This window comes from Tursiops truncatus, chromosome X (genome assembly GCF_011762595.2).
Source record: "Tursiops truncatus isolate mTurTru1 chromosome X, mTurTru1.mat.Y, whole genome shotgun sequence".
In the NCBI taxonomy this organism is placed as follows: domain Eukaryota; kingdom Metazoa; phylum Chordata; class Mammalia; order Artiodactyla; family Delphinidae; genus Tursiops; species Tursiops truncatus.
The window spans coordinates 77,918,591-77,942,586 of record NC_047055.1 but is presented as its reverse complement, the minus strand read 5'-3'; the positions used below and the strand labels follow the sequence as shown (position 1 = coordinate 77,942,586).

Sequence of the window (23,996 nt, the reverse complement as noted above, 5' to 3'; positions counted from 1 at the left end):
TTGATGACCTGGACAGTTTTAAGGGGGACTCATCAGGTATTTTGCAGAATGTCCCTCAACCTGGGGTTGCCTCCTATTTTTCTCATAATTAGACTAGGGTTATGACTTTTGGAAGAGAATAACAGTGAAGTTTCCTCCTTATCACATCAAACCAAGGCTACACACCACCTACATGACATCACTGCTGATGTTAACTGGGATCACTTCAGGTAGTGTTTGTAGGGTTCCCAACTGCTCCCCCCTCCTTCTATACTATAGTCTTTGGAAGCAAGTAACTAAACATAGCCTACACTTAAGGGGTGAGGAGTTGTGCTGCACCTCCTTGAGACAGGTGTATACACACAAATTATTTAGAATTTTTCTGTAGGGGAGATTGGTCTCTTCGCCCCCATCTATTTATGTAATCATTTATTTCTATCACTATAGACTCACGGACACATTTTATTCCTTGTGTTATAATCCAATACTGTTATTTTCCTGCTCATATTCTTCCAGTTTTGGCCAGTAACAGTTCTTTCAGAAGGCCCTGTGTCACATTAACATACCTCAATAGTTTTTTCTTTGCTGTTGTTGTTTTTTGAGTGCTTCTTTATTTTCTAGTACTACAAAATATTTCAGGTTCATCTTGTATATTCCCTGTCCAGCCTTAGAATTATCCATTTCTCTAAGGAGCCCTTTAATTGGAGAATAGTATTAGAAACCAAGATTTGGGCACTAGACGTGCTCGTTGCTACTGGCAATTATCCTTTTTCAAGCCAAACTGTCTCTGGCCAGTGGAAACGTCTTCAAAGTGGCTTGTGAGTCCTTTTGATATGACCATAGTAGTCTTTGAAAGCTTCTTTCCTATCCTTTATGACAAGATGTTCCAAGCTCATCTTATTTATTTCCTGCTGCAAGCTTGGAATTAGCTATTTCTCTAAGACATCCTGGTTTCTTTTAATGGGAATGGTATTTCAAGAACAGAACCTGGGTTACTAGGTGTGCTCATTGCTTCTGGGCTGGTCATTGTTTCAAGCCTTTTCAGTGGATAAAGCAAAAGTGTGTGTGTGTGTGTGTGTGTGTGTGTGTGTGTGTGTGTACTTTTCAATAAAATTTCTCATGAGTTCATATTCAGGACTACAGGGGTGTTTTGTTTCTAACTCAAATTCTTTTGAATTACATCTGTATTCTTCCACATTAAAAGTCTTAGCTCTCAAAGACAGAGGATGATGGAATTTGAATATCTCATAATTACTCAGTTAACATTATCTCACGTTACACAGTCCTGGAATAACACTAATACTGTTACCAATATAATTGCTGAGAACAGTTCTTTTTTTGCATATTCTTTCCCCATTTCTCCATTAAAAGTTACACTATATCTACATTACCAGAGCACTGGGCATATAAGCATTAATACTTTCTCTCTTTCAAATCTCATTTAGTCTTAGTTCTACAAGTAACTATATATTTAATGCTGACTGATAGTCCTTATATCAATGTCTCTCTCATCACTTTGGTTGTCTTAAGCTCATTCTCTAGCAAATTTCTCAGAAAGGGATCATGGGACGAATATTTCCTGAGTTCCTGCATGTTGATAAATACCTGTACCTTTTATACCTAAAAGCCACTTTTACCAGATATAATGTCCTTGGCTCACATTTTTTCCCCTTGAGTATCTTAAATGTTACTCATTTTCTTCTGGCATAAAGTGTTGGTGTCAAAAAGTTTGAAGATGATCTGATTTTCCTTCCTTTACAACCCACCTGCTGTTTTTGCTGAAGTATCCAAGGCATTTCTTTTTTTAAAAAAAGTCTAGTAATTTTATTAGAATGTGTCTTGCTGCTGGTCATTCTGGGTCAAAATTCGTAGGTACACGGTGTGCTTTTTAAAAGCCAATCTAAAGTTTCCTCAATATTAGTTTTTTTAAAAAAATATCTTTATTGGAGTATAACTGCTTTACAGTGTTGTGTGTTTCTGCTGTACAACAAAGTGAATCAGCTATATGTATACATATATCCCCATATCCCCTCCCTGTTGCATCTCCCTCCCACCCTCCCTATCCCACCCCTCTAGGTGGTCACAAAGCACTGAGCTGATCTCCCTGTACTATGCGGCTGCTTCCCACTAGCCATCCATTTTACATTTGGTAGTGTATATATGTCCATGCCACTCTCTCACTTTGTCACAGCTTACCCTTCCCCCTCCCCATGTCCTCAAGTCCATTCTCTACATCTGCATCTTTATTCCTGCCCTGCCACTAGGTTTATCAGTACCGTTTTTTTAGATTCCACATATGTGTGTTAGCATATGGTATTTGTTTTTCTCTTTCTGACTTACTTCACTCTGTATGACAGTCTCTAGGTCCATCCAATATTAGTTTTAAGCATTTTTTTCTTTTTCCTTGCTTCAGTATTCTTCTTCAGATAATCTTATTATCCATGTCAGGTCTTCTTTGCTATCTTTCATATTTGTCACTTTTTCTAGAAATCTGTTCATCTTTGTTTCTTTTTGATTTAAAACATTTTCCTTTTTACTTTAGAAAGGCATTTTCTGTTATATTCACTCATTCTTGTTTTCTTCTAGTTTAGCTTTCATTTCTTTTCTTTTATTCAAATTGAAGTCTAATAGATTTACAATATTAGTTTCAGGTGTACAACATGTTGATTTAATATTTTATATATTATATTCCATTTAGAGTTATTAATAATATTGGGAAAACGGTTGAAGAGTTAGAAGTGGAGATCACCTTCCTCCCCACAAATACATCAGAAATACATCTACATGTGGAACAGCTCCTACAGAACACCCACTGAATGCTGGCAGAAGACCTCAGACCTCCCAAAAGGCAAGAAACCCCCCACGTACCTGGGTAGGGCAAAAGAAAAAAGAAAAAGCAGAGACAAAAGAATAGGGACGGGACCTGGACCAGTGGGAGGGAGCTGTGAAGGAGGAAAGGTTTCCACACACTAGGAAAACCCTTCACTGGCGGAGACGGGGGTGGAGTGGGGGGAAGCTTTGGAGCCACGGAGGAGAGCGCAGCAACAGGGGTGCAGAGCGCAAAGCGGAGAGATTCCCGCACAGAGGATCGGTGCCGACCAGCACTCACCAGCCTGAGAGGCTTGTCTGCTCACCCGCCGGGGCGGGTGGGGGCTGGAAGCTGAGGCTCGGGCTTTGGAGGTCAGACCCCAGGGAGAGGACTGGGGTTGGCTGCGTGAACACAGCCCGAAGGGGCTAGTACGCCACAGCTAGCCGGAGGGAGTCCTAGCCGGAGGGAGTCCGGGAAAAAGTCTGGAACTGCCGAAGAGGCAAGAGACTTTTTCTTGCCTCTTTGTTTCGCGGTGTGCGAGGACAGGGGATTAAGAATGCTGCTTAAAGGAGCTCCAGAGATGGGCGCGAGCCTGGGCTATCAGCGCGAACTCCAGAGACTGGCATGAGACGCTAAGGCTCCTGCTGCAGCTACCAAGAAGCCTGTGTGCGAGCACAGGTCACTATCCACACCTCGCCCCCCGGAAGCCTGTGCAGCCCGCCTCTGCCAGGGTCCCCTGATCCAGGGACAACTTCCCCAGGAGAATGCACAGCACGCCTCAGGCTGTTGCAATGTCACGCCAGCCTCTGCCAACGCAGGCTCGCCCAGCATCCGTACCCCTCCCTCCCCTGGGCCTGAGTGAGCCACAGCCCTGAATCAGCTGCTCCTATAACCCTGTCCTGTCTGGGCAGGAACAGATGCCCTCAGGTAACCTACACGCAGAGGCGGGGTCAAATCCAAAGCTGAACCCCAGGAGCTGAGCAAACAAAGAAGAGAAAGGGAAATCTCTCCCAGCAGCCTCAGGAGCAGCGGATTAAATCTCCACAATCAACTTGATGTACGTTGCATCTGTGGAATACCTGAAGAGACAACGAATCATCCCAAAATTGAGGCGGTGGACTTTGGGAGCAATGATATATACATACTTTTCGTGAGTGTGTATGTGTATGCTTCCGTGTGTGATTTTGTCTGTATAGCTTTGCTTTTACCATTTGTCCTAGGGTTCTGTCTGTTTTTCTGGGGTTTTTTTAGTATAGCTTTTAGTGCTTGTTATCATTGGTGGACTTGTTTTTTGGTTTGGCTGCTCTCTTCCTTCTTTCTTTCTTTTTTTTTTTTACTACTTTTTAAAATTTAAAAATTTTTTAATAATTATTTTTTATTTTAATAACTTTATTTTATTTTTTCTTTCTCCTATTTATTCTAAGCCGTGTGGATGACAGGGTCGTGGTGCTCCAGCAGGGCATCAGGCCAGTGCCTCTCTGGTGGGAGAGCCGAGTTCAGGACACTGGTCCACCAGAGACCTCCCAGCTCCACATAATATCAAATGGCGAAAATCTCCCAGAGATCTCCATCTCAATGCCAACACCCAGCTCCACTCAACGACCAGCAAGCTACAGTGCTGGACCCCTATGCCAAACAACTAGCAAGACAGGAACACAGCCCCATCCATTAGCAGAGAGGCTGCCTAAAATCATAATAAGGCCACAGGCACCCCAAAACACACCACCGGACATGGTCCTGCCCACCAGAAAGACAAGATCCAGCCTCATGCACCAGAACACAGGCACTAGTCCCCTCCACCAGGAAGCCTACACAACCGACTGAACCAACCTTACCCAGTGGGAGCAAATACCAAAAACAACGGGAACTAAGAACCTGCAGCCTGCGAAAAGGAGACACCAAACACAGTAAGTTAAGCAAAATGAGAAGACAGAGAAACACATAGCAGATGAAGGAACAAGGTAAAAATCCATCAGACCAAACAAATGAAGAGGAAATAGGCAGTCTACCTGAAAAAGAATTCAGAGTAATGAAAGTAAAGATGATCCAAAATCTTGGAAATAGAAGGGAGAAAATACAAGAAACATTTAACAAGGACCTAGAAGAACTAAAGAGCAAAGAAACAATAATGAACAACACAATAAATGAAATTAAAAACTCTCTAGAAGGAATCAATAGCAGAATAACTGAGGCAGAAGAATGGATAAGCGACCTGGAAGATAAAATAGTGGAAATAACTACTGCAGAGCAGAATAAAGAAAAAAGAATGAAAAGAACTGAGGACAGTCTCAGAGACCTCTGGGAAAACATTAAAACGCACCAACATGCGAATTACAGGGGTTCCAGAAGAAGAAGAGAAAAAGAAAGGGACTGAGAAAATATTTGAAGAGATTAAAGTGGAAAACTACCCTAATATGGGAAAGGAAATAGTTAATCAAGTCCAGGAAGCACAGAGAATCCCATACAGGATAAATCCAAGGAGAAACACGCCAAGACACATAGTTATCAAACTATCAAAAATTAAATACAAAGAAAACATATTAAAAGCAGCAAGGGAAAAACAACAAATAACATACAAGGGAATCCCCATAAGGTTACAGGTGATCTTTCAGCAGAAACTCTGCAAGCAAGAAGGGAGTTGCAGGACATATTTAAAGTGCTGAAAGGGAAAAACCTACAACCAATATTACTCTACCCAGCAAGGATCTCATTCAGATTTGACGGAGAAATTAAAATTTTACAGACAAGTAAAAGCTGAGAGAGTTCAGCACCACCAAACCAGCTTTACAACAAATACTAAAGGAACTTCTCTAGGCAGGAAACACACGAGAAGGAAAAGACCTACAATAACAAACCCAAACCAATTAACAAAATGGTAATAGGAACATACATACCGATAATTACCTTAAATGTAAATAGATTAAATGCTCTAACGAAAAGACATAGACTGGCTGAATGGATACAAAACCAAGACCCATATATATACTGTCTACAAGAGACCCCCTTCAGACCTAGGGACACATACAGACTGAAAGTGAGGGAATGGAAAACGATATTCCATGCAAATGGAAATCAAAAGAAAGCTGGTGTAGCAATTCTCATATCAGACAAAATAGACTTTAAAACAAAGACTATTATAAGAGACAAAGAAGGACACTACATAATAATCAAGGGATCAATCCAGGAAGAAGATATAACAACTGTAAATATTTATGCACCCAACATAGGAGCACCTTAATATATAAGGCAAATGCTAACAGCCATAAAAGGGGAAATCGACAGTAACACATTCATAGTAGGGGACTTTAACACCCCACTTTCACCAATGGACAGATCATCCAAAATGAAAATAAATAAGGAAACACAAGCTTTAAATGATACATTAAACAAGATGGACTAAATTGATATTTATAAGACATTCCTTCCAAAAACAACAGAATACACTTTCTTCTCAAGTGTATTGGAACATTCTCCAGGATAGATCATATCTTGGGTCACAAACCAAACCCTGGTACATTTAAGAAAATGGAAATCGTATCAAGTATGGTTTCCGACCACAACGTTATGAAACGAGATATGAATTACAGGAAAAATATTGTAAAATATACACACATGTGGAGGCTAAAAAATACACTACTTAATAACCAAGAGATCAGGGAAGAAATTAAAGAGGAAATCAAAATATACCTAGAAACAAATGACAATGAAAACACTACGACCCAAAACCTATGGGATGCAGCAAAAGCAGTTCCAAGAGCGAAGTTTATAGCAGTACAGTCCTACCTTAAAAAACAAGAAACATCTCAAATAAACAACCTAAACTTACACCTAAAGCAATTAGACAAAGAAGAACAAAATAACCCCAAAGTTAGCAGAAAGAAAGAAATCATAAAGATCAGATGAGAAATAAATGAAAAAGAAATGAAGGAAAGAATAGGAAAGAGCAATAAAACTGAAAGCTGGTTCTTTGAGAAGACAAACAAAATTGATAAACCATTAGCCAGACTCATCAAGAAAAAAAGGAAGGAGACTCAAATCAATAGAATTAGAAAAGAAAAAGGAGAAAAAACTGACGCTGCAGGAATACAAAGGATCATGAGAAATTACTACAAGCAACTATATGCCAATAAAATGGACAACCTGGAAGAAATGGACAAATTGTTAGAAAAGTACAACCTTCCATGACTGAACCAGGAAGAAACAGAAAATATAAACAGACCGATCACAAGCACTGAAATTGAGACTGTGATTAAAAACCTTCAAACAAACAAAAGCCCAGGACCACATGGCTTCACAGGCGAATTCCATCACACATTTACAGAAGAGCTAACACCTATCCTTCTCAAACTCTTGCAAACTATAGCAGAGAGAGGAACACCCGCAAACTCATTCTACAAGGCCACCATCACACTGATACCAAAACCAGACAAAGATGTCACAAAGAAAGGAAACTACAGGCCAATATCACTGATGAACCTAGATACAAAAATCCTCAACAAAATACTAGCAAACAGAATCCAACAGCACGTTAAAAGGATCATACACCATGATCAAGTTGGGTTTGTCCCAGGAATGCAAGGATTCTTCAATATATGCAAATCAATCAATGTGATACACCATATTAAAAACTGAAGAATAAAAAACATATGATCATCTCACTAGATGCAGAAAAAGCTTTTGACAAAATTCAACACCCATTTATGATAAAAACCCTGCAGAAAGTAGGCATAGAGAGAACTTACCTCAACATAATAAAGGCCATATATGACAAACCCACAGCCAACATCGTCCTCAATGGTGAAAAACTGAAACCATTTCCACTATAATCAGGAAGAAGACAAGGTTGCCCACTCTCACCACTATTATTCAACATTGTTTTGGAAGTATTAGCCCCAGCAATCAGAGAAGAAAAAGAAATAAAAGGAATCCAAATCAGAAAAGAAGAAGTAAAGCTGTCACTGCAGATGACATGATACTATACCTAGAGAATCCTAAAGATGCTACCAGAAAACTACTAGAGCTAATCAATGAATTTGGTAAAGTAGCAGGATACAAAACTAATGCACAGAAATTTCTGGCATTCCTATACACTAATGATGAAAAATCTGAAAGTGAAATTAAGAAAACACTCCCATTTACCATGGCAACAAAAAGGATAAAATACCTAGGAATAAACCTACCTAAGGAGACAAAAGACCTGTATGCAGAAAACTATAAGACACTGATGAAAGGAATTAAAGATGATACAAATAGATGGAGAGATATACCATGTTCTTGGATTGGAAGAATCAACATTGTGAAAATGACTCTACTACCCAAAGCAATCTACAGATTCAACGCAATCCCTATCAAACTACCACTGGCATTTTTCACAGAACTAGAACAAAAAAATTCACAATTTGTATGGAAACACAAAAGACCCCGAATAGCCAAAGCAATCTTGAGAAAGAAAAACAGAGCTGGAGGAATCAGGCTCCCTGACTTCAGATTAGACTACAAAGCTACAGTAATCAAGACAGTATGGTACAGGCACAAACACAGAAATACAGATCAATGGAACAGGATAGAAAGCCCAGAGATAAACCCATGCACATAGGTCACCTTATTTTTGATAAAGGAGGCAAGAATATACAATGGAGAAAAGACAGCCTCTTCAACAAGTGGTGCTGGAAAAACTGGACAGCTACATGTAAAAGAATGAAATTCGAACAATCCCTAACACCATACACAAAAATAAACTCAAAATGGATAAAAGACCTAAATGTAAGGCCAAACACTATAAAACTCTTAGAGGAAAATATAGGAAGAACACTGTATGACATACAGCACAACAAGATCCTTTTTAACCCACCTCCTACAGAAATGGAAATAAAAACAAAAATAAAATGAATGGGACCTAATGAAAGTTAAAATCTTTTGCACAGCAAAGGAAACCATAAACAAGATGAAAAGACAACCGTCAGAATGGGAGAAAATATTTGCAAATGAAGCAAATGACAAAGGATTAATCTCCAAAATTTACAAGCAGCTCAATATCAAAAAAACAAACAACCCAGGCTTCCCTGGTGGTTGAGAATGTGCCTGCCAGTGCAGGGGACATGGGTTCGAACCCTGGTCTGGGACGATCCCACATGCCGCGGAGCAACTAGGCCCATGAGCCACAACTACTGAGCCTGTGCGTCTGGAGCTTGTGCTCCGCAACAAGAGAGGCTGCAACTGTGAGAGGCATGCACACCGCGATGAAGAGTGGCCCCCACTCGCTGCAACTAGAGAAAGCCCTTGCACAGAAACGAAGACCCAACACAGCCATAAATTAATTAATTAAAAAAATTTCTATCACAATTATACATATTAAAAACAAACAAAAAAAACAAACAACCCAATCCAAAAATGGGCAGAAGATGTAAATAGACAGTTCTCCAAAGAAGATATACAGTTTGCCAACAAACACATGAAAGAATGCTCAACATTGTTAATCATTAGAGAAATGCAAATCAAAACTACAATGAGATATCACCTCACAGCGGTCAGAATGGCCATCATCAAAAAATCTACAAACAATAAATGCTGGAGAGGGTGTGGAGAAAAGGGAACCCTCTTGCACTGTTGGTGGGAATGTAAATTGATATAGCCACTATGGAGAACAGTATGGAGGTTCCTTAAAAAACTAAAAATAGAACTACCATACAACCCAGCAATCCCACTACTGGGCATATACCCTGAGAAAACCATAATTCAAAGAGTCATGTACCACAATGTTCACTGCAGCTCTATTTACAATAGCCAGGACATGGAAGTAACCTAAGTGTCCATTGACAGATGAATGGATAAAGAAGATGTGGCACATATATACAATGGAATATTACTCAGCCATAAAAAGAAACGAAACTGAGTTATTTGTAGTGAGGTGGATGGACCTAGAGTCTGTCATACAGAGTGAAGTAAGTCAGAAAGAGAAAAACAAATACCATATGCTAACACATATATATGGAATCTAAAACAAAAAAAGTCATGAAGAACCTAGGGGCAGGATGGGAATAAAGACACAGACCTACTAGAGAATGGACTTGAGGACATGGGGAGGGGGAAGGGTAAGCTGGGACAAAGTGAGAGAGTGGCATGGACATATATACACTACCAAATGTAAAACCGATAGCTAGTGGGAAGCAGCCGCATAGCACAGGGAGATCAGCTCGGTGATTTTTGACCATCTAGAGGGGTGGGATAGGGAGGGTGGGAGGGAGGGAGATGCAAGAGGGAAGAGATATGGGGACATATGTATAACTGATTTACTTTGTTATAAAGCAGAAACTAACACACTACTGTAAAGCAATTATACTCCAATAAAGATGTTAAAAAAATGGCTATATTCCCTGTGCTGTACAATGTATCTTTGTAGCTTATTCATTTTATACATAGTAGCTAGTACCTCAATTTCCTATCATCTTGCCCTTCCCTCCCTTTTTTCTCCTCACTGGTATCCACTAGTTTGTCCTCTATATCTGTGAGTCTGGTTCTGTTCTGTTATACTTTTATTAGATTATTTTTTAGATTCCACATATCAATGATATCATACAGTATTTTTCTTTCTCTGACTTATTTCACTAAGCATTAATACCCTCGAGGGGCCATCCATGTTGTTGAAAATGGCAGAGTTTCAGTCTTTTTAGGGCTAATACTCCACTGTATATATATACACCACATCTTCTATATCTTTTCATCTACTGATGGACACCTTTGGTTGCTTCCATATACTGGCTAATGTAAACAATGATTCTATGAACACTGGGGTGCATGTATCTTTTTGAATTAGCGTTTCCATTTTCTGTGGATAAAAACCCAGGGGTAGGGGCTTCCCTGGTGGCACAATGGTTGGGAGCCCACCTGCCGATGCGGCGGACGCGGGTTTGTGCCCCGGTCCGGGAGAATCCCACATGCTGCAGAGCAGCTGGGCCCGTGAGCCATGGCCGCTGGGCCTGCATGTCCAGAGCCTGTGCTCCGCAGTGGGAGGGGCCGCAGCAGTGAGAGGCCCGTGTACCGCAAAAAAAAAAACCCCAAAACCCCCCAGGGGTAGAATTGCTGGATCATATGATAGTTCTATTTCAATTTTTTGACAAACTGCCACACTGCCTTCCGTAGTAGCTACGCCAATTTATATTCCCACCAACAGTGTACTAGGGTTCCCATTTCTATACATCCTCGCCAACATTTGTTATTTGTAGACTTCTTGATGATAGCCATTCTGAGAGGTGTGAGGTGTTATCTCATTATGGTTTTGATTTGCATTTCTCTGATGATTAGCAATGTTGAGCCTCTTTTCATGTTCCTGTTGGCCATCTGTATATCTTCTTTGGAAAGACGTCTACTCAGGTTGTCTGCCCATTTTTAAGTTTTCTTTATTTGAGTTATATGAGCTATCTATATATTTTGGATATTAACCCCTTATTGGGCATATCATTTGCAAAATATTTTCTCCCATTCTGTAGGTTGTCTTTTCATTTTGCTGTTGGTTTCCTTTGCTGTGCAAAAGTTTTTAAGTTTAATTAGGTCCCATTTGTTTACTTTTGCTTTTGTTTCCTTTGTCTGAGACAGATCCATAAAAATATTGCTATGATTTATGTCAAAGAGCATTCTGCCTTAGCCTTCATCTCTATTGTTTTTATTTTTATTTTTTGACCACACCACATGGCATGTGGGATCTTAATTCCCCAACCAGGGATCGAACCTGCGCTTGCTGCAGTGGAAGCATGGAGTCTTAACCACTGGACCGCCAGGGAAGTCCCAGCCTTGATTTCTTTTTTAATTTACTTGGCTTCATTGGATCTTAGTTGTGGCACGCAGGCTCTTTGTTGCGGCACGTGGGCTGTCTAGTTGTGGCTCATGGGCTCTAGAGTGCATGGGCTTAGTTGCCCCACGGCATGTGGGATCTTAGTCCCCCGACCAGAGATCGAACTCGCATCCCCTGCACTGGAAGGCGGATTCTTAACCACTGACCACCAGGGAAGTCCCTCAGCCTTCATTTCTAAAGTGATTCTTTCTTCTTACTTCCCCCAAGTTGTCACTACATTTCTGAGTTTTTCTAATCCTGCTTTGTATTGTTCTTCCATGTCTTATTTAATTTTCTTAATGTCTTCCAACTCACTTTTAAACAGTATATTTTAAATTTGTTGTTTTTTGAGTGTGTCTTTCTGGAATGTTTTTCTCCCCCCTTTTTCTCTCTTTTTTGTTAATTGAAGTATAGTTGGTTTACAATACTGTGTTAGTTTCAGGTGTACAGCAAAGTGATTCAGTTATATACATATATTTTTTCAGTTTATATCCTTTATATCACTTACATGTGGAGTCTAAAAAATAATACAAATGAATCTATATACAAAACAGAAACTGACTCACAGACATAAAAAACAAATTTATGGTTACCAAAGCAGAGAGGGAGGGAGGGAGGGAGGGAGGGACAAATTAGGAGTATGGGATTAACGGATACAAACTACTATACATAAAATAGATAAGGAACATGGAATGCTTTTGATTCTCTCCTTTTTCTCCTTATAATAATTTTGTGTGGGATCTGACCTTGATTAATTTTCCATTCATTTTTCTCACAGCTTTATTGAGATATTTTTCACATACCATAAAATTTACCCATTTAAAATGTACAATTCAGTGGTTTTTAGTATATTCAGAACTGTGCAACCATCATCACAATCTGTTGCTCATTCTTATGTGTACTAAGCTTTCCTGAACTTTTAGAAAGAAGTATGGTTCAGGGTGGCTTTTCTAACTTCACAGAGGCTCCCTTTCTGCTGTTTTTATGTATGTTAAAGGAATAGGATGACTTGCTTGATGAGAGTTCTTGGTTCTGGTCCTCTATGCCATTCTTATCTAGACCTTTTCTTTCCTTATTCTTTATTGTCCCTGTTCTGCTCAATTTGAATTCTGTTCTCAGCAATTTCTCCTCAGTGTGGGACCGTGTATGAGTAGGGAGATCTGGTGGCTCATTTTCAGGAGTTCATTAAGGGTTAGCCTGCTCCATCCCTTTCAGACCTTCTGACCACAGGTTCCTTGTATTCAGTTTTTATTGGAGGGAAAAACCCCTCCCCATTTCAACTAATGTTCTTAAACTGAACTGCCACACTTTTATTTTTTTCACTAAAAATGTTTAATTGAAGTATAGTTGACTTACAATATATTTGTTTCAGATGTACAACATAGTGATTCTATATTTGTATCAATTATGTGCCATACAAAGTTATTATAATATTATTGACTATATTCCCTGTGCTGTGCATTACATCCCTGTGACCCATTTATTTTATAACTGGTAATTTGTATCTCTTAATCTCCTTCACCTATTTCACCCATCCTCCCATTCTCTCAACCACTAGTTTGTTCTCTGTATCTATGAGTCTGTTTCTGGGTTGTTTAGGACTCATTTATTTTGTTTGTTTGTTTGTTTGCTTGTATTTTGCAGTACACGGGCCTCTCACTGTTGTGGCCTCTCCCGTTGAGGAGCACAGGCTCCGGATGCGCAGGCTCAGCGGCCATGGCTCACGGGCCCAGCCGCTCCGCGGCATGTGGGATCTTCCCGGACTGGGGCACGAACCCGTGTCCCCTGCATCGGCAGGCGGACTCTCAACCACTGTGCCACCAGGGAAGCCTAGGACTCATTTGTTTTATCTTTCTCTGTCTGACTTATTCACTTAGCATAATACCCTCCAGGTCCATCCATGTTGTCACAGATTGCAAGATTTCATTCTTTTTTATGGGTTAGTGTTGTTGGGAAAACTGGATAGCTACAAGTAAAAGAATGAAACTAGACCATTTTCTCACATCATTTACAAAAATAAACTCAAAACGAATTAAAGACTTAAATGTAAGACCTGAAACCATAAAACACCTAGAAGAAAACACAGGCAGTATGCTCTTTGAAACTGGTCTTAGCAATATTTTTTTGATCTGTCTTCTCAGGCAACGGCAACAAAACCAAAAATAAACAAACAGAACCATATGAAGCTAAAACACTTGCACAGCAAAGGGAACCACCAGCAAAACAAAAAGGCAACTTAACTGAATAGGAGAAGATATTTGCAAACAATATGTCTGTTAAGGGGTTAATATCCAAAATATATAAAGAACTCATACAACTCAGTACAAACAATCTGAATAAGAAATGGGCAGAAGACCTGAATAGACATTTTTCCAAAGAAGACATAGAGATGGCCAACAGGTACATGAAAAGGTACTCAACATCACTAATCATAAGGGAAATGTAAATCAAAACCACCTCAAATGCAATGAGATACCACCTCACACTTGTCAGAATGCCACGCTTTTTAGTGAATACCTGTTTGCTGTTTTGGAATTCTCCTGTTTGTCAGGTCTTTCACATGGTCTGTCAACTCCTTCTGCTTTCTCCTACACAGATGTCCATTCCTTGTTGATCTTGTGGCTATGAATGATTTGCCCTTAACTGTTTTTATTTTGAGTTTCATGGGGATACACTGTCACTTAGTTTTGCTGTAAATATTACCCATGAATTTTTTCTTTTGTCTTTTTACTGAAATGTAACATACATGCAGAAAAATACACAGACACAGTATAGCTCAGTCAATTTTCACATCTGAACACATCCATGTAATCGGTACCCAGATTAAGATACAAAACATTACTAACTCTTCAGAAGTTCCCCTCAGGTCCAGTTCCATTCATGATCTCCCACTAAGGGTGAGCACCATACTGGCTTTTAACCAGCATATACAAGTTTCAGCCATGTCTGAACTTTATTCTCTTTTGTGTCTGACTTTTTTTACTCAAATGATGTTTGTAAAACTTAGCTATATTTGTTACTTATAAGTAAAGAACTATAGTCTGTTTAACCTTATCGCTAAATAGTATTTCACTGTGTGAATATGCCAAAATTTATTTATCCATTCTACTATGTATGGGCATTTAAGTAGTGCTCAGTTTGGGGTATTACAAATAATGCTGCTATGAGCATTCTTGTACAAGCCTTTTGAGGAAATATGGTCTCATTCCCCTTAGGTATATACGTGGGAGTGAAACTGCCAGGTCATGAGGGTATACATATGTTTGACTTTTGTGCAACATTACGACCACCAACCCCCCCGAGGTTCTCCATCTTTGTTTCCTTTCTTCCATATACTTTAAGCTTATTTTGTTCTTGTTTTCTCCAACTTCTTAAGTTAGTACCTTAGTAACTGATTTTACCTTTCTTTTTTCTAATATAACTACTGAAAGTTATACCTTTCTCTCTCAGCACTGCTTTAGTTGTATCCCACAAGTTTTAATGTATTTCATTATCATTCAGTTAAAAATACTTCTTAATTTTCTTTGTGATTTCTTCTTTGACTGATGGGTTATTTATAAGTATGTTGTTTAATTTGAAAATATTTAGGGACTTCCTATGTCATTGATTGCTAACTGAATTAGGTTGTGGTCAGAGAACACAGGGCAATTTCAATCTTTGAAAGTTTATGGAGGGACTTCCCTGGTGGTCCAGTGGTTAAGAATCTGTCTTCCAATGCAGGTGACAAGAGTTCAATCCCTGGTTGGGGAAATAAGAACCCTCCTGCCACGGGGCAACTAAGCCTGTGCGCCAGAACTGAGCCCACGTGCTCTAGAGCCCATGCGCCACAACTAGAGAGAAGCCCAAGCGCTGCAATGAAGAGCCCACACGCCGCAACGAAAGATCTCGCGTGCCGCGATGAAGATCCCACGTGCCACAACTAAGACCCAATGCAGCCAAATTAATTAACTAATTAATTTTAAAAATAAATTAATTAGGGCTTCCCTGGTGGCACAGTGGTTGAGAGTCTGCCTGCCGATGCAGGGGACACGGGTTTGTGCCCTGGTCCGGGAAGATCCCACATGCCACGGATCGGCTGGGCCTGTGAGCCATGGCCCCTGAGCCTGCGCTCCGCAACGGGAGAGGCCACAACAGTGAGAGGCCCGCGTACCAGAAAAAAAATAAAAAAAAATAAAAAAAATAAATTAATTAAAAAAAGAAAGTTTATGGACACTTATTTGGTGGCCCAGAATATGGTCTAAGTTAGTGAACGTACCATGTGCATTTGAAAAAAGGTGTATTTTGCAGCTATTGGATATATTTTTCTATAAATGTCAAACAGGTTAAGGTGGCTGCGAGTTTTCTCCAGACCTTTTACGTCCTTACTGATTTTCTGTCCAGAAATTCTTTCAGTTATTGAAAGAGAAGTATGAAAATCTCTAACTATGGCTATAGATTTCTCTATTTCTCCATTTAATTGTCAATTTTTTCTTCATGTAATTTGAAGGTTGTTATTAGTCACAAACATGTTTATGATTGCTATGTCCTCCAGATAAACTGCCCCTTTTATCAGCACTAAATGTCCTTTTGAAAGTCCAGTAACACCTTTTGTCTTGAAGTCTACTTTATCTGACATTATATAGCTACTGCAGCTTTCTTATGTTTACTGTTAGCATGGTATATTTAAAAAATCTTTTTACATTCCACCAATCTGTACCTTTATATTTAAATGCATCTCTTGATAGGAGATCAAGAGGGTGGTGTAAGAAGATGTGGAGTTCACCTCTCCCCATGAACACATCAAAAATATATCAACGTGTGGAACAATTCTCACCAAAAACTAACTGGAAATTGGCAGAAAGACTCCTGTACAACCAAGGTTGTAAGAAAGATACACAGAAGTCCACAGAGAAGTCTGGGCTCCACTCATGAGTACTGTGTGGGTAGACTGCCCCCAGGTAGGGTAGAGAAACCAGTAGCCTGCTGTCCTAGGCTACTGGTTTCATGCAACAGCCATGCTGCGCTCTCAAGCCAGAGCTGAAAGAATGTTCTAGCCCTGCTCACTTCATGCCACAAGCATGACACTGGATCTAAGGTGGCCAGGACCTGGGAAGAGACTTGACCTTGAGATGGAGAGGTGACCCAGCTCTGGGGTGGAGCCCAGGCGGGGCAGCAGTGGTGACCATTGCTGGAATTTACTCAAGAGGTGCCCCAGAAGCAGCCCAGACTTCTGATGGCAGCAGAGCTGCTGGGTTTCCCACAGCCGCTTTGCTGCGTGTGTACCCTAGCCCAAGCTGAATGTTCTGGCCCTGCTCACTCCATGCCACAGTGTGGCACTACAAAAAAAGGAAATTACAGGCCAGTATATTTGATGAATATAAATGCAAAAATCCTCAACAAAATATTAGCAAACCAAATCTAAAAATATATAAAAAGGATCATATACCACGATCAAGCTGAATTTATTCTAGGGTCACAAGGGTAATTCAATATATGCAAATTAATCAGTGTGATACACCACATTATCAAAAGGAAGGATAAAAATCACATGATCGTCTCAATAGATGCAGAAAGACCAATGTGACAAAATTCAACATCCATTAATAATAAAAACTCTGAAAGTGGGTATCGAGGGAACATATCTCAACATAACAAAGGCCATTTAGGACAAACCCACAACCAATGTCATACTTAATGGTGAAAAGCTGAAAGCCTTCCTGCTAAATTCTGGAACAAGACAAGGATGCCCATTCTCGCTACTTCTATTCAACACAGTATTAGAAGTCCTAGTCACAGCAATCACACAAGAAAGAAATAAAAGGCATCCACATCGGAAGGGAAGAGGTAAAACTGTCATTATTTGCAGATGACGTGGTACTATATCTAGAAAACCCTAAAGTCTCCACCCAAAAACTATTAGAACTAATAAATGAATTCAGCAAGGTTGTAGGATACAAGATCAATATACAGAAATTTGTTGCATTTCTATACACTAACAATAAAATGCCAGAAAGTAAAAAAAAAAATCCTGCTTAAAATTGCATCAAAAAGAATAAAATACCTAGGAATAAACTTAACTAAGAAGGTGAAAGACCTATACTCTGAAAACTATAAAACATTTATGAAGGAAACTAAAGATGATACAAAGAAATGGAAAGATATCCTGTGCTCTTGGATTAGAAGAATTAATGTTATTAAAATGGCCATGCTGTCCAAAGCAATCTACAGATTTAATGCAATCCCTATCAAAATATGCATGATATTTTTCACAGGACTAGAGCAAATAACCCTAAAATTCATATGGAACCACAAAAGATCCTGAATTGCCAAAGCAATCTTGAGGAAAAAGAACAAAGCCAGAGGTATAGTGCCCCCAGACTTCAGACTATACTAAAAAGCTACAGTAATCAAAACAGCATGGTACTGGCACGAAAACAGACATACAGATTAATGGAACAGAATAGAGAGCCTAGAAATAGGCTATGGTCAATTAATCTATGACAAAAGAGGCAAGAATATACAATGAAGCAAAAACAGTCTCTTCAACAAGTGGTTCTGGGAAAATTGGACAGCTACATGTAAAACAATGAGATTAGAACATTCCCTCACACCATATACAAAAATGAACTCAAAATGGATTAGGAGACCTAAATATAAGACCTGAAACCATAAAACTCCTAGAAGAGAATATAGGCAGAACACTCTGACTTAATCGTAGCAATATTTTTTTTGGCTCTGTCTCCTAAGGCAAAAGAAGTAAAAGCAAAACTAAACACATGGGACATAATTAAACTTAAAAGCTTTTACACAGCAAGGGAAAATACTGACAAAATGAAAAGACAACCTAGATGGTGGGATCAAATATTTACAACTGCTGTGACCCATAAGGGATTACTATCCAAAATATTATGAACAGCTCATACAAGTCATCATCAAAAAAAACAAAGAACCCAATAAATGGGCAGAAGACCTGAAGAGACAGTTTTCCAAAGACATACAGATGGCTAACAGGCACATGAAAAGATGCTCAACATCACTAATTATTAGAAAAACGCAAATCAAAATCAAAATTAGGTATTACCTCACACCTGTCAGAATGGCTATCATCACAAAGTCTACAAATAACAAATGTTGGAGAGGATGTGAAGAAAAGGGAACCCTCTTACACTGTTGGTAAGAATGTAAATTGGTGCAGCCACTATGGAAAACAGTACGGAGGTTCCTCAAAAAACTAAAAATAGAACTACCATATGATCCAGCAATTCCACTCCTAGGTATATATCTAGAAAAAATGAAAACACTGATTCGAAAAGATACATGCACCCCAATGTTTATAGCAGCACTATTTACAACAGCCAAGAGATGGAAGCAACCCAAGTGTCCATCAACAGATGAATGGATAAAGACGATGTGGTATATATATATGTATATATGTATACATACATACACACAGAGAATGAACTACTACTCAGCCATAAAAAAGAATGAAATTCTGAAATTTGCAGCAACATGGATGGACCTAGAGGGTATTATGCTCAGTGAAATAAGTCAGACAGAGAAAGACAAACACTGTATGATATCACTTATATGTGGAATCTAAAAAGTAATACAAATGAACGGATATGAAAAACAGAAACATGCTCACAGATACAGAAAACAAACTTGTGGCTACCAAAGGGGGCAGAGGAAAGTGGGGAGGGACAAATTAGGGGTATGGGATTAACAGATACAAACTACTATGTATAATATAGATAATCAACAAGGATATATTGTATAGCACAGGGAATGATACTCATTATCTTGTAATAACTTATAATGGAGCATAATTTACAAAAATACTAAATCATTTTGCTGTACACCTGAAACTAATATTGTAAATCAACTATACTTCAATTAAAAAACAAATAGAGGGGCTTCCCTGGTGGCGCAGTGGTTGAGAGTCCGCCTGCCGATGCAGGGGACACGGGTTCGTGCCCCGGTCCGGGAGGATCCCACATGCCGCGGAGAGGCTGGGCCCGTGAGCCATGGCCACTGAGCCTGCGCGTCCGGAGCCTGTGCTCCGCAACGGGAGAGGCCACAGCAGTGAGAGGCCCGCGCACCGCAAAAAAAAAAACCCAAAAAGAACCAAATAGAATGCACCTCTTGTAGACAGCATGCAGTTGAGTCTGGTAATCAATCTCTGATTTCTAATTTGAAGGTTTACTCCATTTATATTTAACATAATTACTGACATGGCTGGATTGGGATTTACCATTCTGCTATTGGTTTCCTGTTCATCTCATCTGTTTTTTTGTTTCTCCATTCTTTCTTGCCTTCCTCCCTTTTAATTTCTCCATTGACTTTATAGCTTTCTCTCTTTGCATTATTTTTAAAAAATAGATCTTAGTTTTAGAGCAGTTTTAGGTATACAGTAAAACTGAATTAAAAGAACACAGCGTTCCTATATACCCCCTGCCCCACACAGACACAGCCTCCCCCCTACTATCAACATTGAGCCACAGTGGTACATTTGTTATAATCAATGAACCTACACTGATGCATCATTATCATGCAAAGTCCACAGTTTACATTAGGGTTCACTCTTGGTGTTGTACATTCTATGGATTTGGGCAAATGTATAATGACATATATTCACCATTACAGCATCATACTGAATAGTCTACTGGCCCCCAAAATCCTGTGTTTTGCCTATTCATCCCTCCTTTTCCTCTAATCCCTGGCAACCAATGACCCTTTTACTCTCTCCATAGTTTTGCATTTTCCAGAATGTCATGTAGCTGGAATCATATAGTATGTAGCCTTTTCAGATTAGCTTCTTTCACTTAGTAATACGCATTTAAGGTTCCTCCATGTCTTTTTATGTCTTGATAGCTCATTTGTTTTTAGCAATGAATATTATTCCATTGTCTGTATGTACCACAGTTTATCCATTTGCCTACTGAGGGCATCTTGGTTGCTTCCAAATGTTGGCAATTATGAATAAAGCTGCTATAAACATTTGTGTGCAATTTCTGTGTGAACCTAACTTCAACTCATTTGGGTAAATACCAAGGAGCATGACTGCTTGATAGTATGGTAAGAGAATGTTTAGTTCTGACAAACTGTCTTCCAAAGTGTCTGTACCATTTTACATTCCCACCAACAATGAATGACAGTTCCTGTTGCTCCATTATCCATGCCAGCATTTGGTGTTGTCAGTATTTTGGATTTTGGCCATTCTTATAGGGGTGTAGTGGGATCACTGTTGTTTTAATGTGCAATTCCCTAATGACATATGATGTTGGGCATCTTTTCATATGCTTATTTCCCCTCTTTATAATCTTATTTGGTGAGGTGTCTAAGGTCTTTTACTCATTTTTAAATTGGGGTGTTTAGGGACTTCCCTGGTGGCGCAGTAGTTAAGAATCTGCCTGCCAACGCAGGGGACACAGGTTCGAGCCCTGGTCTGGGAAGATCTAACGTGCCGCAGAGCAACTAAGCCCCTGTGCCACAACTACGGAGCCCGCGTGCCACAACTACTGAAGCCCAAGTGCCTAGAGCCTGTGCTCCGCAACAAGAGAAGCCACCGCAATGAGAAGCCCACGCACCACAACAAAGAGCAGCCCTCACTCGACGCAACTAGAGAAAGCCCGTGCACAGCAACGAAGACCCAACACAATGAAAAATAAATAAATAAATAAATAAAATTGGGGTGTTTAATTGAGGCATTACTTCACTATCTCTGGGACCCACTTTCAAATGCGAAGGTGACAACAATTCATATCACTGTTCTTCTGTGTGTAATATGTACTTTATCTCTGGCTGCTTTTAAGATTCTCTTTTTCTTTTGTTTTCGGCAGTTTGACTATGATGTCTCTATGCTTGGTTTTCACTGTATTTAAAACCTGCTTAGTTAGGGCTTACTGCTATTTCTAAATTTCTAAATTTGTGTTTCACAGATTTGGGGAACATTTCAGCCATTATTTCTTCAATTTTTTTTAATGGCCCCTTCTCTCTCTTTATTCTCTCCTACTGGTATTCCAATTGTACATAAGGTAGACCTTTTTACATTGTTCCACAGGTCATTGAGGCTCTTCATTTTTAACCAATCTTTTTTTTTTCTTCAGATTGGCTTATTTCAAGTTAACCAACCCTTTCTCCTGTCATTGCCAATCTGCTATTAATCTCATCCAATTTAAAAAAATTGAAATATAGTTGATGTACAATATTATGTTAGTTTCAGGTGTATTACAGTGGTTTGACATTTGCATACATTATGAAATGATCACCATCATAAATCTGGTAACCATCTGTGCCTACACAAAGTTATCACAATATTATTGACCACGTTTCTTATGCTGTATATTACACCCCCGTGGCTTTATTTATTTTATAACTAGAGGTTTATAGCTCTTAATCCCCTTCACCTATTTCCCCTCTCCAACCTCCCTCTCCTGTGGCAACCACCCGTTTTTTTGTCTGTATCTATGAGGCTGGTTTGATTTTTAAACTTCAGATATTGTATTTTTCAGTTCCAGAATTTTTTGTGCATAGTTTCTACTTCTCTGAGATTTCTTACTTTTTCATTCATTACAAGTATATTTTCCCCTATGCCCTTGAGCATAGAAATAAGCTGCTTTAAAGTCCTTATCTGCTAATTTCAACATCTGAGTCATCTTCGGGTTGGTCTTCATTGATTGCTTTTCCTCTTGAGTATAAGTCACGTTTTCTTTCTTTTTTTTTCCCATACGTATAGTAGTTGAGGACTGAATCCCAGACTTTTTGAATGGTTATGTTGTAGAGATTATGAATTCCGTTTTGTTCCTCTAAAACATACTGATTTTTCATTTTAGTTAGTTTTCATTTGTCTAGAACGAAAATTCAAAATTCTGTTTCCTCTGCATTGGGCAGTAGCTGGATTATCCATTCAGTTATTTTAGCTCTATCTAGGGTGCTTGGAGTCGATCCTGTATAGCTTAGTAGTCTGCCAGAGATTTGGGCAGGCTTTATACAATTAGGGCTCCTCCTCTGTGGTTCTCTCCTGGGATATCTTCTCAGGTTTCAGTTGCTACAGTCACCCTGAACTCAGTTCTCTCCTTCCTCATACGATAAGACTGGTTTCTATCCAAGTTTTACCCACCTCCATATTACAGCAAGTGCAGCCTGCCCATGGGTGAAAAGCTATAAAAAAAACCAGGAAACCTTTTCAAATGACCACTATTCTCTTTGCTACAGTGGAAACAGCATTGGAAGTGGGAATTTTAGGGCCTGTATTAACATCCTAGCCTGGCCACTTTCTAGCTATGTTTACTTTGGGTTAGTCCTCAGACACCATTTCCTCATTCTAAAATGGGAATAAGAATGTTTGCTTCATGGGGTTGTTAAAGAGTATCAAGTGAGATCATACATGAGATAAGGAAAATAGGCTCAGAGGGGCTAGATGATGTCCTATCTAAGTGGTAGGAGTAACTGGTTACTCCAGATCTGTCCATGCTTTTTCTGCTATGCCATATTGCTTCCATCTTTCTAATGACTACCAGCTCCACCTTTCCCTCCCAAAGACACCTCCAAGTACCTACCATGATCTAATTACCAAACTGAGCACCAAGAACACAGTAAGCCAAAGTCCTTGCCCTCAGGAAGTTCCAAGTACCGTTCCCTTCTTATATAAGTGTTGACTGCCCTACAGTCTATGTCTGATTTTGGTCACTCTCAGGGCCTTCAGATAGCTGTTTCGATATATTCTGTCCAGTCTGTAATTGTTATCTATAGGAGGGGTTGGTCTGATACAACCTACTCTGCTGTTACCAGAAGCAGAACTGCTATTTATGGATGTTTGGCTTTGCTGTCTAGCTGCTCAGTCTGTTTTTATGCCATGATATTTGGAGAAATTAAAAAACTATGCTGTCCCACTGCCCCCATCCTCCCAAAATCATGTGCTATTTAATAATAAATGAAACAAAATACTGACTAGAATCTTTCTATTACTCAGAATCTTTGTCCAGATTTCTTTTGCATCTAAAGGGCAACAATACTTGGTCTGAATTTAATTGCTCGAGAGTTAGGGACCGGTAGTGTAGTAGTATAACGACTCTCCTCCCACCCCTCCATACCTGATGTTTTCTTGGCTATACCCTGATCAGGTAATGCTCCAAATTTCCGATGCTGTTCATACCAGTCATTCACTGTCATAGATGCCAGACTTGGATAACCAGCTCCAAATACTCTGCAAGAATCACACTGCATTTAGAAAAGTAAACATAAAGAGCTCTATTAAAAAGCCTCTTCTCTTTAGTGATAAAGCCTGTGTCTGTTTCATCCTTGCTCCCCTACCCAGCTATCTTCTGAGGATTTGTGAAAACTCCTGTTACGATATGTAAAATGAGGCATCCAGGAAGGAGAATTAAAGGCAAGAGCTTTCAT

General features: G+C 39.5%; 1 protein-coding gene across 1 annotated transcript in view; it reads right to left on the bottom strand.

Moving 5' to 3' along the window:
* The window catches only part of IGBP1 (immunoglobulin binding protein 1), a 38,334-nt gene that overhangs the window by 2,509 nt on the left and 11,829 nt on the right, over positions 1–23,996 (bottom strand). Inside the window, exon 5 of the mRNA XM_019948975.2 lies at positions 23,687–23,799. Within this exon, the coding sequence (XP_019804534.1) occupies positions 23,687–23,799 (113 nt within the window). The remainder of the gene's footprint in view (positions 1–23,686; positions 23,800–23,996) is intronic.